The sequence below is a fragment of the Falco naumanni genome, chromosome 6 (assembly GCF_017639655.2).
Source record: "Falco naumanni isolate bFalNau1 chromosome 6, bFalNau1.pat, whole genome shotgun sequence".
Lineage (NCBI taxonomy): Eukaryota > Metazoa > Chordata > Aves > Falconiformes > Falconidae > Falco > Falco naumanni.
This window is the reverse complement of record NC_054059.1, coordinates 28069548-28081733: the sequence shown is the minus strand read 5'-3', so window position 1 is coordinate 28081733 and position 12186 is coordinate 28069548. Positions and strand designations below refer to the sequence as shown.

The following is a 12186-nucleotide window of genomic DNA, read 5'->3' as shown; positions in this document are numbered from 1 at the left end:
GCGGGTGCTGCTCAGATGGTGCCTGTTTGTTGCCCGTTCCCTTTGAAAACGGCGCAACAAAAACTGAACCTTGGACTAGATCCCGGTTGCTTCTCCCTGTGACGAGGCTGCTTGTGTCTTGCAGAACGTGGAGATGCTCAGCAGCCTGGACTCCGCCTCTGTTCGAATCATCAAGCCCTTCCCCGCAGCGCAGTCGACCAGCCGGCACCAGCCACTGCAGCCCATCACGGCTGTGCCGGCTGTCGCTGCAGCACCGAAACAGGACCACCAAAGAATGGACACTATCCAGGAGGACCCAAGCACTGACTCTCACATTGACGAGGACGGGTTTGAGAAGGACCCTTTCCCAAATAGCAGCTCGGCCGCCAAATCTTTTGAGGACTTGACGGATCATCCTGTCATTAGGAGTGAGAAAGCTTCGTCCTTTAAACTACAGCGCCAGAACCGTGTAGACAGCAAAGAGACGGAATGCTAGTGTCTTGCTGCCTTCTAAATGTGTGACTTGTATCTGCAAAAAAAGGATCTAAAACCATTTCATTTATATAAATATAAATATATGTATATATATTTTTGTGAGGGAGTGGGAGAAATAAGGAAGTGACCTACTGCAGATGCTGGTCATGTGTATGACCTTCCTTAAATTACAATTATTAGAGCATTATATCTTTTAAAAAGGAAAATCCAAACTAAAACTGGCTTGTTTTTGAAGCTTTTTGGATTTGTTTTTCTATTTCCTTGACCTTTAACATTTCCTTCAACCTGTGGTGCAAAACCAAATATCCTGCTGGATATTGGATTGTGTATATCAGCCTTTTTTATAATTTAATATTTTGTAGACGGACAGCACTGATAGACAGAATTAAGGGGCTTTTAAAAATGAAAACACAGCAGTATGTTCCATGTAGATCATTTAGCGATTTAAGGTACATGCCTAAACAGATGCCTTGAGAACAGAATGGGATTAATGAAACGGATAAAAATACAGTCTCACAGCACTGAATGAAGATGCATGATCAGAATCAAGAAGCTTAACACAGCTTCTAAAATAAAACCAAAAGGATAACAGAGAGGCTGTTAAACCTTGCCCGATGCATGGAAATGCTCCTCTAGCAGGAACCTCTTTTGCTTCTAGCTGTGAACTTGTCTTTGTGGCTTTTGTTGGGAGTTTCCCACTCTGCTGAGAGGCCTGTGTGTCACAGGTGGCTGGTAGCAGCAGGCAGTAAGGAGGGAAATCATTGATGTGGATGAGGACTGTTTTAACCAGCTGTTTCAGTGCAGAAATGTTTCTCCAAATGTTATTTTGAAATGGGTAACACTGTTGTTGAGATGTTCAAAGAGCTGAGCCTCAGTTGGCTGTGCCCTTTGGAAACTCCTGCTGCATAAATAAGGGGTGGTGGTGGAATTTACTCCATTGCAGGGGGGGGGCATTTGTTTAAAAATAGTGAATTTAACCAAAAAAGAAAGAAATCTTTGTTAAACTTACAGGGCAAGTATAAGGAGGAGACTTCATGAATTCAAATTCCCACACAGGTCGTAAAATGTGACGTTAAGAAGTTGGTAATCTAATGCTGTCCTCTGATACACCTGGAGATGTGTAAGGTGCGCCGGGATGGTTTAGGTTAGTGGCAGATGGGCTGACAGTGCAGTCACAGAGCAACCGCGATAGTAAAGCAGAATCTTTAATTCTACATACGTTTGCTCCCATAATACTCTGCTGATAGAACTGACATAAAGGGGGACCAAGGGTCAAACCGTTGGAACTGTTACAAGCCTGTGCTCAGCTACGGGGGAGCCACAGCTGCAGGAAGCATCTGTGTGCTGGAAGGATTCCCCCCTCTCCTCCCTGCCTGAGGATACCTGTTACACTAGTACTTGAACTGTGTGCCTTACGGTATTTCTGTCTGACTGGCTGTTGTGGTTTATATACTGATTTTGAACTTTGTTTGGGGTTTGTTTTTTTTGTTTGGGTTTTCTTTTTTTGATTCAGTGCAAAGTACATGTGTGAGGAGTTAATTTAATTCCCGGTACAATAAAAGCTTTTTATACTAAAAAAAAAAAAATAATTAGCTAGATGAGCTGTTTCTGTCCATCCTTTTAGATAAGATGTAAGTTCTTCTGTTGTCAACCCCTGGGTTAAGCCTGGCTGTGCAGTCAGACTTGAGCCAGTCAGAAGTAACAGCTCCCTACTGGAACTCAGCTGCTGCAGAGGCCAAACGCTGAGCACCCACAGGGCTGCCCTGCTTCCCCCAGGGAGGGAGCTAGTCTTGCCCTGTGTGTTATGGTCAGTTCTAATGGTGAAATTCGTATCTAAGGTATGGGGGGGTGCTCAGATGCCTTCTCAGGTAGCAAACCTGTAAAAGAGGAATGGCAGGCACTTGGGAGCACAAAAATGGAGGTTTGGAGCAGCCCTTGGAAATCACAGAATCCATCCCCAATCTGAGCCTTGCTCTAGACACCGTGAAAGCGGTACCTGCAAGTGCATTTGCAACACCTAGTGCAGGGAGATCCACAGCTTCCACAGGGAGCTTCCTCCGCTGCTTAGCCAGCCTTTCCTGGAAGCATTTCTTACAGAAAGGACAGCCCCATTTCATATATTCATCTTTATTTATAAATCAAGCTAGCTTCTGGTCTGGCTCCAGGCACATGAAAAATAACTACTTGTGCTGCACTTCATAACACCGTTACATAGCGGAGGACAGTCTTGGCCAACTTGTCTGATTTGAGGAAGCAAAGGCAGCCTCACGGCGCGAACAGTGCAGGACATCTTGACGTGCTCTTATCTGTCTCACTCAGTGCATAATAAGTACATCGCTATCGGCCTCATCTGGTTTGTGCCAATGTAACGACAATGGTGACAATGCTGCACTGTATGTCATTTGCCATCAAGTGAAGGAGACCTTTCAAGTGAGCTTTGGTATTCATCCGTCATTTAACTGATACAACAGATGAGTACTACATACTACGTATAGCTTTTGTTCAAGAGAACACAAACTATGAAAACTACCTTCACAAACTGTAGAAAATTGCCTGAAGCCTAGATGAAATTCAATAAGCATAGAAAAAAAGCAGTTTGGGAAATAATTAGCTAGCCAGATAGCAGCAAAAGTGAGGATACTACTGGACCATGGATTAAAATCAAATAAAGAGATGAAACCCCTACATAATTCTGGGCTGTATTAACGTGCATCACCAGCTTTATACCAGCCAAGAACACCCACTGCTTTGAAATCTGCGCCTATACACAATGGCCAGGTGTAGAGAAGCTGCTGCTGGTGCCAAAAGAAGTTAAACTTTAAAAGCCCTGCTCTGAACTACAATACAGCGCTATAAAAAGCCTCACTCTAAAGCTCAGATAATGGCTTTTACTGCTGTATTACAGCCAAATAAATTAATCTGGACTAACATTAACGGCTCTCAAGAAGCTCCACGCTCCTGCCTCTTACCACTCCTAGGTGTTTAAAGCCAGTAGATTGTATTGACCAAAGTGTAATCCCCAAAGCTCAACTGAGCCGGGAACGCCTCGGGGCAGCCAAGGCTCACTCTCCTCCAAGTCTTCCAAGGAAAGACCTGCTCGTCCCCACAGCTGTCCTGGCACAGGCAGCAGGCAGACAGACCACCCCACAACACACCCTTGTGTGGTCTCACCTTTATTGTCCCACAGCCCAAGAGAGGGGACACGGAAGAGTACTGACGGCGAGCTCCCCACTACCCCACGCATGCAAGGTTTGCGGCGTGTTGCTGTTTGCACGCAGACCGGCTTTCTCAGGCATGGCTGCTCTGGCTCCTGACCGCAGGGGATCTCACAGGAGACTGGCCTCGGGGTTCGTATGGTCAACGTCGCGCCAATACGGAAGCAGCGAAGGAAGAGCGGACAGTTTTTTTTCCAGGCGTGACCAAAGTTGTGCTGCTAGAAAGCTGTTGCCTTTTGTTGATAAATGAAGACCATCAGACAAATATGAAGAGAAATCCTATGGGGGAGGTTAAAACCATGATTTAATGTATTTGCTAACTGCAAATAGAAGGTCTTGAGTAATGAATTAAATTCCTCAAAGCTAGCTGGTATATATACCAGTTTCATTTTTCACCGTTTGTATTAATATATTAAGAGAATGGTCTGATGGCCAAGGCCACTGCTATTTATCAGGAAAAGATCAGGGGATTGATGCAGTCAAAAGATGGACTCTACTGCACCAGGGAGCGCAGGAGAGAGAAAAGACTCGGTGTCTGAACTGGAGTTGCCTGCTTGCAGGAAACTGTGCAATCTGTCACGTGGACGAATTTGGGTACTTGGCCAGAAGCAGCAGCAAGGCACCCATGCCACCTGGTTAAACTTTGAAGCCAGTCCAACACTGCGCCGTACTAGGTGCCTCCAGAGGCCCCTTCCAACCTGAACTATTCCATGAATCAAAGTCCAAGGAAAAGTTATTTACATGTAATGCACCCAGGGGACATCTAACAAACATAATGGCCAGGGTGTATTAAGATTTATTTCTTACAGCACACTGTGAAGCGTTCCGGATTATTTTTCCTTCCCCAAAGTGTAGTTTGGATATTTTTTACACCATTTCAGTGATAATGCAGCACTACTGGTTCCTCTACGCTAAATAATGCATTTCACAATTCGTGACTGTTTCAAAGTCTTTCTCAAGACATCATACCTGATCTTTTTGCATCAGCGTCCAGAGGTCGAGCACATCCGTTCCACAGTCCTTAGCTACCTGAACACAGGCCTGAGCGTATTCCCCAGTGGTGGCATTGCAGCGATTTAATTTGTCACCTATCATTCAGAAAAAAAAGAGAACATTTAGCAATTGCGACTGATACAGCTTGATTTCAGTCTTCTATGGTACATGTGATGCATATCCATTTGTTAAACCAGCAGACATAGCTAATTACAATCTAAATCCAAAGCACCTCAATTTCAGTTGGAAGCTACAGCTCATTTAGTCTCTTTCAGGGCACTTTTTGTTTCTGAGGCATTTCAAAATACATCTCTTGTTAACAGATGCATGACAGGTAAAAGAGAGGCAACAGCAACAAGCACGCAGCGTAAAGCTCGCTTCTGTGCTGCTTGCAGCCTTCACCTTCTGGCAAGCTTCAGGTGAAATCAGTGCACAGATTCAAAACTGTTCATGCACCTGCTACCAGCACGTAGAACAGAGTTAAGCAGATGTAAATCTATTTACAAGTTTGCCTTCCACTTCCTGGATGGCATTTGACATTTAATATCTCCTTGCAGTAGCCTCCTTGTTGTAACATGCTGGTGGAGCGGGGTACGTTCCAGTCCAAAGCTTTACTTGCACTTGTGACTGTCACGTTTGTGCACAGACACCCTGGGAGCTGGGCCTTCAGCATATGCTCAGTGCCGGCTACTGTAAGCCAACAGCTTTGCACTGACCACTGCGACACGTTAGGGCAGGGTATTACCAAGTTATGTTGTTTGGGTTTTCTTCTTATTGGGACCTATAATGCAGTGCAACTCCTACTCCACTCCCTCCTTCCATGTAATGCACCTAATGATTCTGACTTTGCAGTGCCACCTCTTTCCTCCCATCATTTCTTTTCATCCCAAAAACATCCTCAGCCTCCTCAGTGGTCCTTCCTCACCACGGCACATTTCCTAACTCTTGCTTTCTTCAACTTTCTTCCTGGTTCAACTCTCCCATAGGCTGAGTGGTCATTCAGCCTCCACCACACAGCCCTTCATTGCCAAGATCCCTGTACCGACCACAACTTCACCTCCCTGAGCGTGACCCTTCAGTCCTGTCCCTTTCCCTTTCTATGACTTCTGATCTAGCAGAGCTGATAATTTCTTACTCTGCCTTTGCCTTTTCTTTCATCGTTAGGATTACTTCTCGACTGTTTCACCTCTTCTTCCATTCTGGAAGCACACAAACACACACCTCCTCCCAACGTGCAGCTCTGCAGGTGCATGTGCTGGGTCTATAAGCAAAGAGCAGCAGCCAAAGGAAACTCAGGGAACATAGGGAGAGGCGTCTCCTGAGGGATCAAGGAGCCAGCCTGGTGATTCATCTCGACCCGCACGTACCCACCCAGCTTGGGAAGGAGGACAGCCGGGAGCAAAGGGTTAGGGGACACTCAGAGATGCCAGATGCATCTGGGTGTGTGGGACTGACTTGAAGGAGCTGCCTGTTGCATTGGTCAGCGCCTACCCCCTACAAACATTCACAGCTAACGGGAGACCTAGGGTGAAGAAGGTTAACATTACACCCACGTTTAAGAGAGGCAAAGAAAAAGGACCTGGGGAATGGCTGATCACTCAGCCTCACCTCATTGCTGGGAAAGACAGCGGGATTGCCTCCTTTTGAGATTCATTTCCAAACACATGAAGGACAAGAAGGAACCGTCAACATAAAGTTAGCAAAGCCAGTGCCTGACCAACCCAACTGCCTTCTGTGATGGAATGATGACCACCCAGATGATGAAGAACAGTTCTGACTTTAGTAAGGGCTTTGACTCCATCTCCCACAGCACTCTAGTTTGGAAGCCGTGTTTATTTTTGCACCTCTCTTCACACCTGGATGAACGTTCCTGTGAACACTATCCTTCTGATGCTTCGCATCTCTCCTTTGCCCTCGTATTGATCTGACAAAACTAAAAATAAGCAGAACGTTTCTCCTGAATACTGGTTGAGGGCAGATGATGCGATGTTGCTGCTTACTGTGCCCACAATACTCGTATCTGTGGTCCACAGTCTGAGATCACCTGTCTCCTGTTCCGTCCCTAGACAGCAATCTCTTTTAGACAGATGCTGGCAGATTCAACACTGTAAATGCAAGTTTCCTCCCTTGCTACCCCATAGAAAGGATAGCTTTAAGACAAAAATTAATTAACATTTTAGAAGTGTTACTTGACAGCTAGGAGCCAGCTAAGCAGCATTCATGGTGTGCTCCCCTGAGAGATCTTCAACAGGACAATACACGTGCACATTTTGCTAACTACAGCTGTTGCAGCTTTAGCAGGACCTGGGCACACACGCCACAAAAGGCTGCTCTGCACCTGACCTACCCCCTTACGCCCTACGCAAGGATCTACCGCTGTCACATGCACAGCACTAGCCCTGTCTGATGTCTGATCGGATCTGCTACTGTCTTACACAATTTGTGAGCATTACTCTAGGACTTTCTCTTCTTTTCCAAATTAAATGTAAGAACTACCCTGCTAGATGAGACTGAAAGTCCACGTAGTCCAATATCTGTTTTGCACAGCGATCACGGCTGCACACCAAAGCCCCCTAATGCAAAGTCATGTGATAACATAGCCTAATTTAATGCAGTTTAAACATGAGGCCACCTTCAAAACGTCACCACTTTGATTGAGTACACAAGTCAGGATGCACAATACCACCTACATTAGAGAAAACCCTGCAAATGCTAAGGTGACAGCTCTCTATTTACCTAAATCTAACTCAAAAGACTTATAAACATGCAAGAGGTGGACAAGCTGTCCCAATGAAAAAGAGGAAACACTCTCAGAAGGTATCAGCTGTTGCTGCTGGAGTCGGTGGGATTACAGCATTTTCCAGCAGTTGAGTAACATGAAGTAAGCAGTGCATCTCTATTTCTAGAGTTAGCTTGAACAACATAATGAGAAATCATTTATTCGCTTCTTGCTTCTTTTTAAGGTACTTCTATTAGCACCCTTAGAATGTGCTATTCTCTGGGGAGATTTTAAAATTTAAAATAAACCTGCCTAGTACATTCCTGCTTATCCAAACAGATGTGAAGTACACTGTGCCTATCATAAATTTTTCTAAGGCACACAATGCCAAAATTTCTTCCATTATTCATGTTATTTTGGAAGCTGGTAGGACATGATATAGTCTGCCTAGGACATCTTGGCAAAACCTATGTGCTCAAAGGGCAGCCACTTCTGTCAGTTTTATGCATGAACAGATCAATCAACACTTCTGAAAGGATGTTGCTAATTAGTTGGTAGTTACTCCATGACCTTATCCAAAAGCTGTTTAGCAAAACAGCTAGCAGTCCTCTTCCATCAACTCAAAGAACATGACTGCAATCTGGCACAAGCACAAAGCTAATCATCTATCAGCCTGGGACCAGTAACTCACACTCTGCCAGTAAAATGCGGAAATTCTGCCCATCTGTACCATTCTTTTACCTTTGGCAAGACACTCCTTTTCCCAAGCGGACTCCTGAAGAGGTGGTGGTGTTATCAAAATAATCCTGTCTTCGGTAATGTCTACTGATTTCAGATACTGTATCATGCTCTTTAAGTTTGCAGCATATTCCTCCAAAGGAACGTGTTGCTTAGGGTTCAGATCTGTTAGGGGATGGAGCACATGCATTAGCGATGTTGAACTGCTCACAGATTCATTACACCACAGAATGTGCTTTTTACACAGCATATGAATGTGGGCACTCATTTTCAATATGCACTTCACCTCCACCATTGATTCAGGAGATGTGGCAGGAAAATGCTATTCCTCAGTAGCCAAAACAGACGAATCAAGAGGTTAAACACAACACTTCCAACTAACACAAATAAGGCTCGGGGCAGGGGAGGGGAATAATAAAAATCACCTTTTAAAAGATGCTTTGTCTTACAACTCCGTATCTTACTATTAGGTAACATAATCACCTCAAGCAAAACTTAAGATTTTTAACTCTCTTGGGATGCAAAGAAACTTTTGGAAATTCCCATGGATGTACAGTCAGTCCTTTGTGCACTGATGTTATCATTTTGAGTAGACTAGCTCTGCATGCTGCTATGCTTATCTTAAAGAGAATCCAAATGCTACTGTCCCTCATTTCCTCAACCCATCTGCCACAAATTCATCAGACTGCTTTAAAAAGTAGAAAAATCAGCTAGATGCACAACTCCAAGTTTAGCCAATGGATATACAACTAATTCTTGAGCATCTTGAAATTTACTTTTAATATTAAAACTTGCTGAGAGGGAGAGAAACAGAAGGCACTGCATGGTTTAAATACAAATAAAATAATTGAAAACAATCCACTGTAAAAATGTAAAGAGGGCAACCAGATAATGGAGAAGCAGCAAGAAAAGTCTGTGTAACATTCTGTCTTTTCTGCTAAACTGTAAAACTGTCTTAAAGAGAACAACTCATGGAAAAAAAAAAAAAAAAAGAAAGAAAAAAAGAAAGCCACCATACCTTTCAAAGCGCTGTCATTAGCTCCAAAGAAAATAGTAACCGCAGCAGTACTCTCAGCACCAGTACTTTTAGTGATCAGTCTTGGAAGGATCAATTTAGCCCATCTGGTGTTGTACCCTGAGAGCCCACGGTTTACAACATCACATTTTCTGAAACAGAGACAAATATCAAAAAGAACATATCTCTTCTGCCCACCAGAACGAAACTTGGTAAGTTTTGAACCATCCTGTCAGGATACCTGCCTCTGCTTCTCTCAAAGACGAAGAGATATCACAGGAGTTTTCAATGGGATTATAACTTTACATTTTGAAAGTGCATGCACAGATTGCATGTGTACTATATGCCTGCCACTCAGACTATGAAACCAGAAATACAACCTTGACAATCACTAAGGACTTTTTTCTTTCCAGTCAAGCTCTGAGGGGAAAGAAACACCCAATGAGTATTTCCACCAGTACCGGGCAGGTCACCAGTAAGGCAGCTCCACTTCAATAAATAAATAGATGCCACAAATAAATATACAGTAAATATTAACTTGCGTTTGTTTTCTTTTAGAAAAGCTGCATGACTTCCTGTGTGCTAGATAAATTACTTGAAATTTAAGCTCTTACCTGACCAGTCTCTCAGCAAGGGATGCCCCCCAGCCATTTTCCTGGAAGGAGAACTGAAAGCAAGGAAAAAGGTTAAGACTTTCACTGGAAGAACTCCCTCCCCAGCTGGTGGTCCCAGCACCAGCACCTTGCCCCAGCATTTCCTCCCTGCCAGCCGGCCCTGTCCCTGCAGGGGTCAAACAGCCCTGGCCTTACTAGACACAGGACTGGCATCAGAGGCAACGTGGCGCCCTGTGGTCCCTTCATAATCAAAAGCAGCTGCTGTCAGGCTTTAGTTTTATTTTGGCTGGCGAGGCCCCCTTTTTTAATTTTTCTTTTTCTTTTTCTTTTTTTTTTTTTTTCCTAAGATCCTTTCACCGTGCCTTCATTCTGGAAAGCGCCTCTCAAAAATCCTTTCTCCACGTGCTGCTTCAGAGTGCAGTTTGATACCTACCTCTTCTAATAGTGGAAAAATTAATGGGAATAATCCTTATTCCCCTGCTGCTGCATCACCCTTCCTGTTACAATGCTGCGCAGCGAGTCGGTTCAGACAACCCGTCTCCCATTACTGATCCCCTTTGTCTTTGTCCAAAACTTGTGTCATCAGAGCAGCTCTGTGACCCACCCCACCACGCAACAGAAAGCAGGGACACAAGCTGAACACCAAAAAGCCGGTGCTGCATCAAAGGAGACGTTCACCCAGCCACGGTCCTGAGACAGAGCGTGTCTCCAGGGCAGGAGCTGGATGCAGGGAGCCGCAGGGACGGGGCACACCAGCAGCTGGGCTGGGGGGAGCGTGGGGGTCAGTACAGACAGCAGGCTCGCCTCCCCGCCTGGAAAGCGTCACTGCCACCGCGACGCCAGAAGCTGCACTTCAACCACATCACGCCTCTCACACTGGAACTTCATGAGTTTCTGCGGGAAGGCTCCAAATCTCCCAGAAAACCACCAGGTGTGAAAGCCCCCGGGGCACTGGCGGGAGGTCCCACGGGGACGCGCCTGTGCCAGGCCCCGCTCCCCTTCCACCCGCCTCACGGCGCCAGGGCCCCCCGCGGGCCGGGGCCCAGCCCCGAGGGGAGCGGCGGGGGCGCCCCTCACCCCGACCCCACCGGGCAGGGCCCCCGCACCGGGACACACGCGCCCCCTCCCGCCGCAGCCGCCGCCCGCTCAAGGGAAGCCGGGCGGCCGGAGCGAGGAACCGGGATGTTCGTGGGGCCCCAGAGCTCCAGGCGGCACCGGCGAGGCCGGCCCGTCCCGCGCGGGGCTCCCCGCGGCCCTGAGGGGCTGCCGCAGGGCCGCTACCTCAGTGATGGAGTCTCCGAGGAGCACGACGCGGGGCCAGAGCAGCAGCCGCCCGCGGGCGCCCGCCTCCCCCAGCGCCATGGCCGCCGCCGGGCGTGCGCGGGGGGCGGGCCGGCCCCGCTGCTTCCGCTGAGGCGGGAAACGGGCCGGGCCGGGCCGGGCCGCCCGCGGGTTAGGCCCGCGTTAGAAACCGGCTTCACGTTCCAGCACCCGCAACGCGTTACTGCTCCTCCGCCTCTCCGAGTGAGGCTTACTGCGGGGCCTGAGGCGGGGGCAGGGCGCCTGGCGCGCCCAACCCCCGCCTTTGCGCGGGCTGAGAGCACTTTTTTAAAAAAAAACAAAAAGGCATAATTTTAAAAATGAGATTTTCATCGGTTCCAAAGAAAGACATCCTTTTTAAAGAAAATACTTCTGTTTCCTTTAAAAGACTTCATACTCTTAGCTAGCTAATGACATGCAATTTGGGGGGCTGTCACTAATTTTGCTAATACTAATAACACGCTAATACTAACATGTTAATTCTGCTAATACTAGCAGGCTAACAGAGCTATAAAGCTTATCAGGTGCCAATGTGATCAGCCGAGAAGGGGGGGTGGGGGGGAGCCGCGTGTCCAAGAGGCAGAGGAAGCCCTTCTGCGGCAGGCGGGCTCGCCCGGGGGGGGGGCCATGCGGCGGCAGGCCGGACCACTGGGGGATAGCCCCGCCGACCCCCAGTGTGGCGCTTGGGCCTGGAATCCTTCCCTAGGGATATGCCGTTCCAGCCTGCCAGGAAGGCCACCCCACCAGCAGCCAGGCCCTGCGGGAGCAGCGGCTGCCCAGTGCCGCAGGAACAGCGACGGCCGCCATCGGAGCGGGAGGCTGCTGCAGGCCGCAAGTGCTCACCTCGCTTGAAGCTGGTTTTGTTCAGGTAGTCCCACGAAGGGTGACACCTGTATACATAGACTGAAAGCTCCAATTAACCCCGGTATGCAAACACTGATTCCATTTTAAATGTGTTCAAGCCCCCTTTGACTTCCAGGAGATACAAGCGTGCAGGTAATTCCCTCCTTGCCAGGCACAAAATTACGTACAAGCTTTAATTCTGAGTATATGCAAACCCAGTACATCCAATTTATCCTACAACTGGTCGGTAATCTT

At 47.2% G+C, this 12186-nt stretch overlaps 2 protein-coding genes across 2 annotated transcripts in view; one reads left to right on the top strand and one right to left on the bottom strand.

Annotated features, from left to right (window-relative positions):
- The window catches only part of ADAM17 (ADAM metallopeptidase domain 17), a 36479-nt gene extending 34407 nt beyond the window's left edge, over positions 1 to 2072 (top strand). Inside the window, exon 19 of the mRNA XM_040597657.1 lies at positions 125 to 2072. Within this exon, the coding sequence (XP_040453591.1) occupies positions 125 to 475 (351 nt within the window). The 3' untranslated portion in view covers positions 476 to 2072. The remainder of the gene's footprint in view (positions 1 to 124) is intronic.
- A 1562-nt stretch (positions 2073 to 3634) lies between these two features.
- IAH1 (isoamyl acetate hydrolyzing esterase 1 (putative)) lies at positions 3635 to 11182 on the bottom strand. The gene is made up of 6 exons (XM_040597659.1): positions 11050 to 11182; positions 9769 to 9821; positions 9158 to 9306; positions 8143 to 8304; positions 4659 to 4777; positions 3635 to 3968 (listed from the first exon to the last, which is right to left on the bottom strand). The coding sequence occupies exons 1-6, from the start codon at positions 11128 to 11130 to the stop codon at positions 3801 to 3803; spliced, it is 732 nt and encodes a 243-aa protein (XP_040453593.1). The 5' UTR covers positions 11131 to 11182; the 3' UTR covers positions 3635 to 3800.
- Between the last annotated feature and the right edge of the window lie 1004 nt (positions 11183 to 12186).

What these genes read in the sequence shown, in the direction of transcription:
- IAH1 (XM_040597659.1), bottom strand. Translation starts at nt 11,130, where the DNA reads ATGGCGCTGGGGGAGGCGGGCGCCCGCGGGCGGCTGCTGCTCTGGCCC. An exon ending in TAATGACAGCGCTTTGAAAG is followed by an intron (nt 8,305 to 9,157) that starts GTATGGTGGCTT and finishes ATCCCCTAACAG; the next exon opens with ATCTGAACCCTAAGCAACAC. An exon ending in AAAGGAGTGTCTTGCCAAAG is followed by an intron (nt 4,778 to 8,142) that starts GTAAAAGAATGG and finishes TCTGAATGATAG; the next exon opens with GTGACAAATTAAATCGCTGC.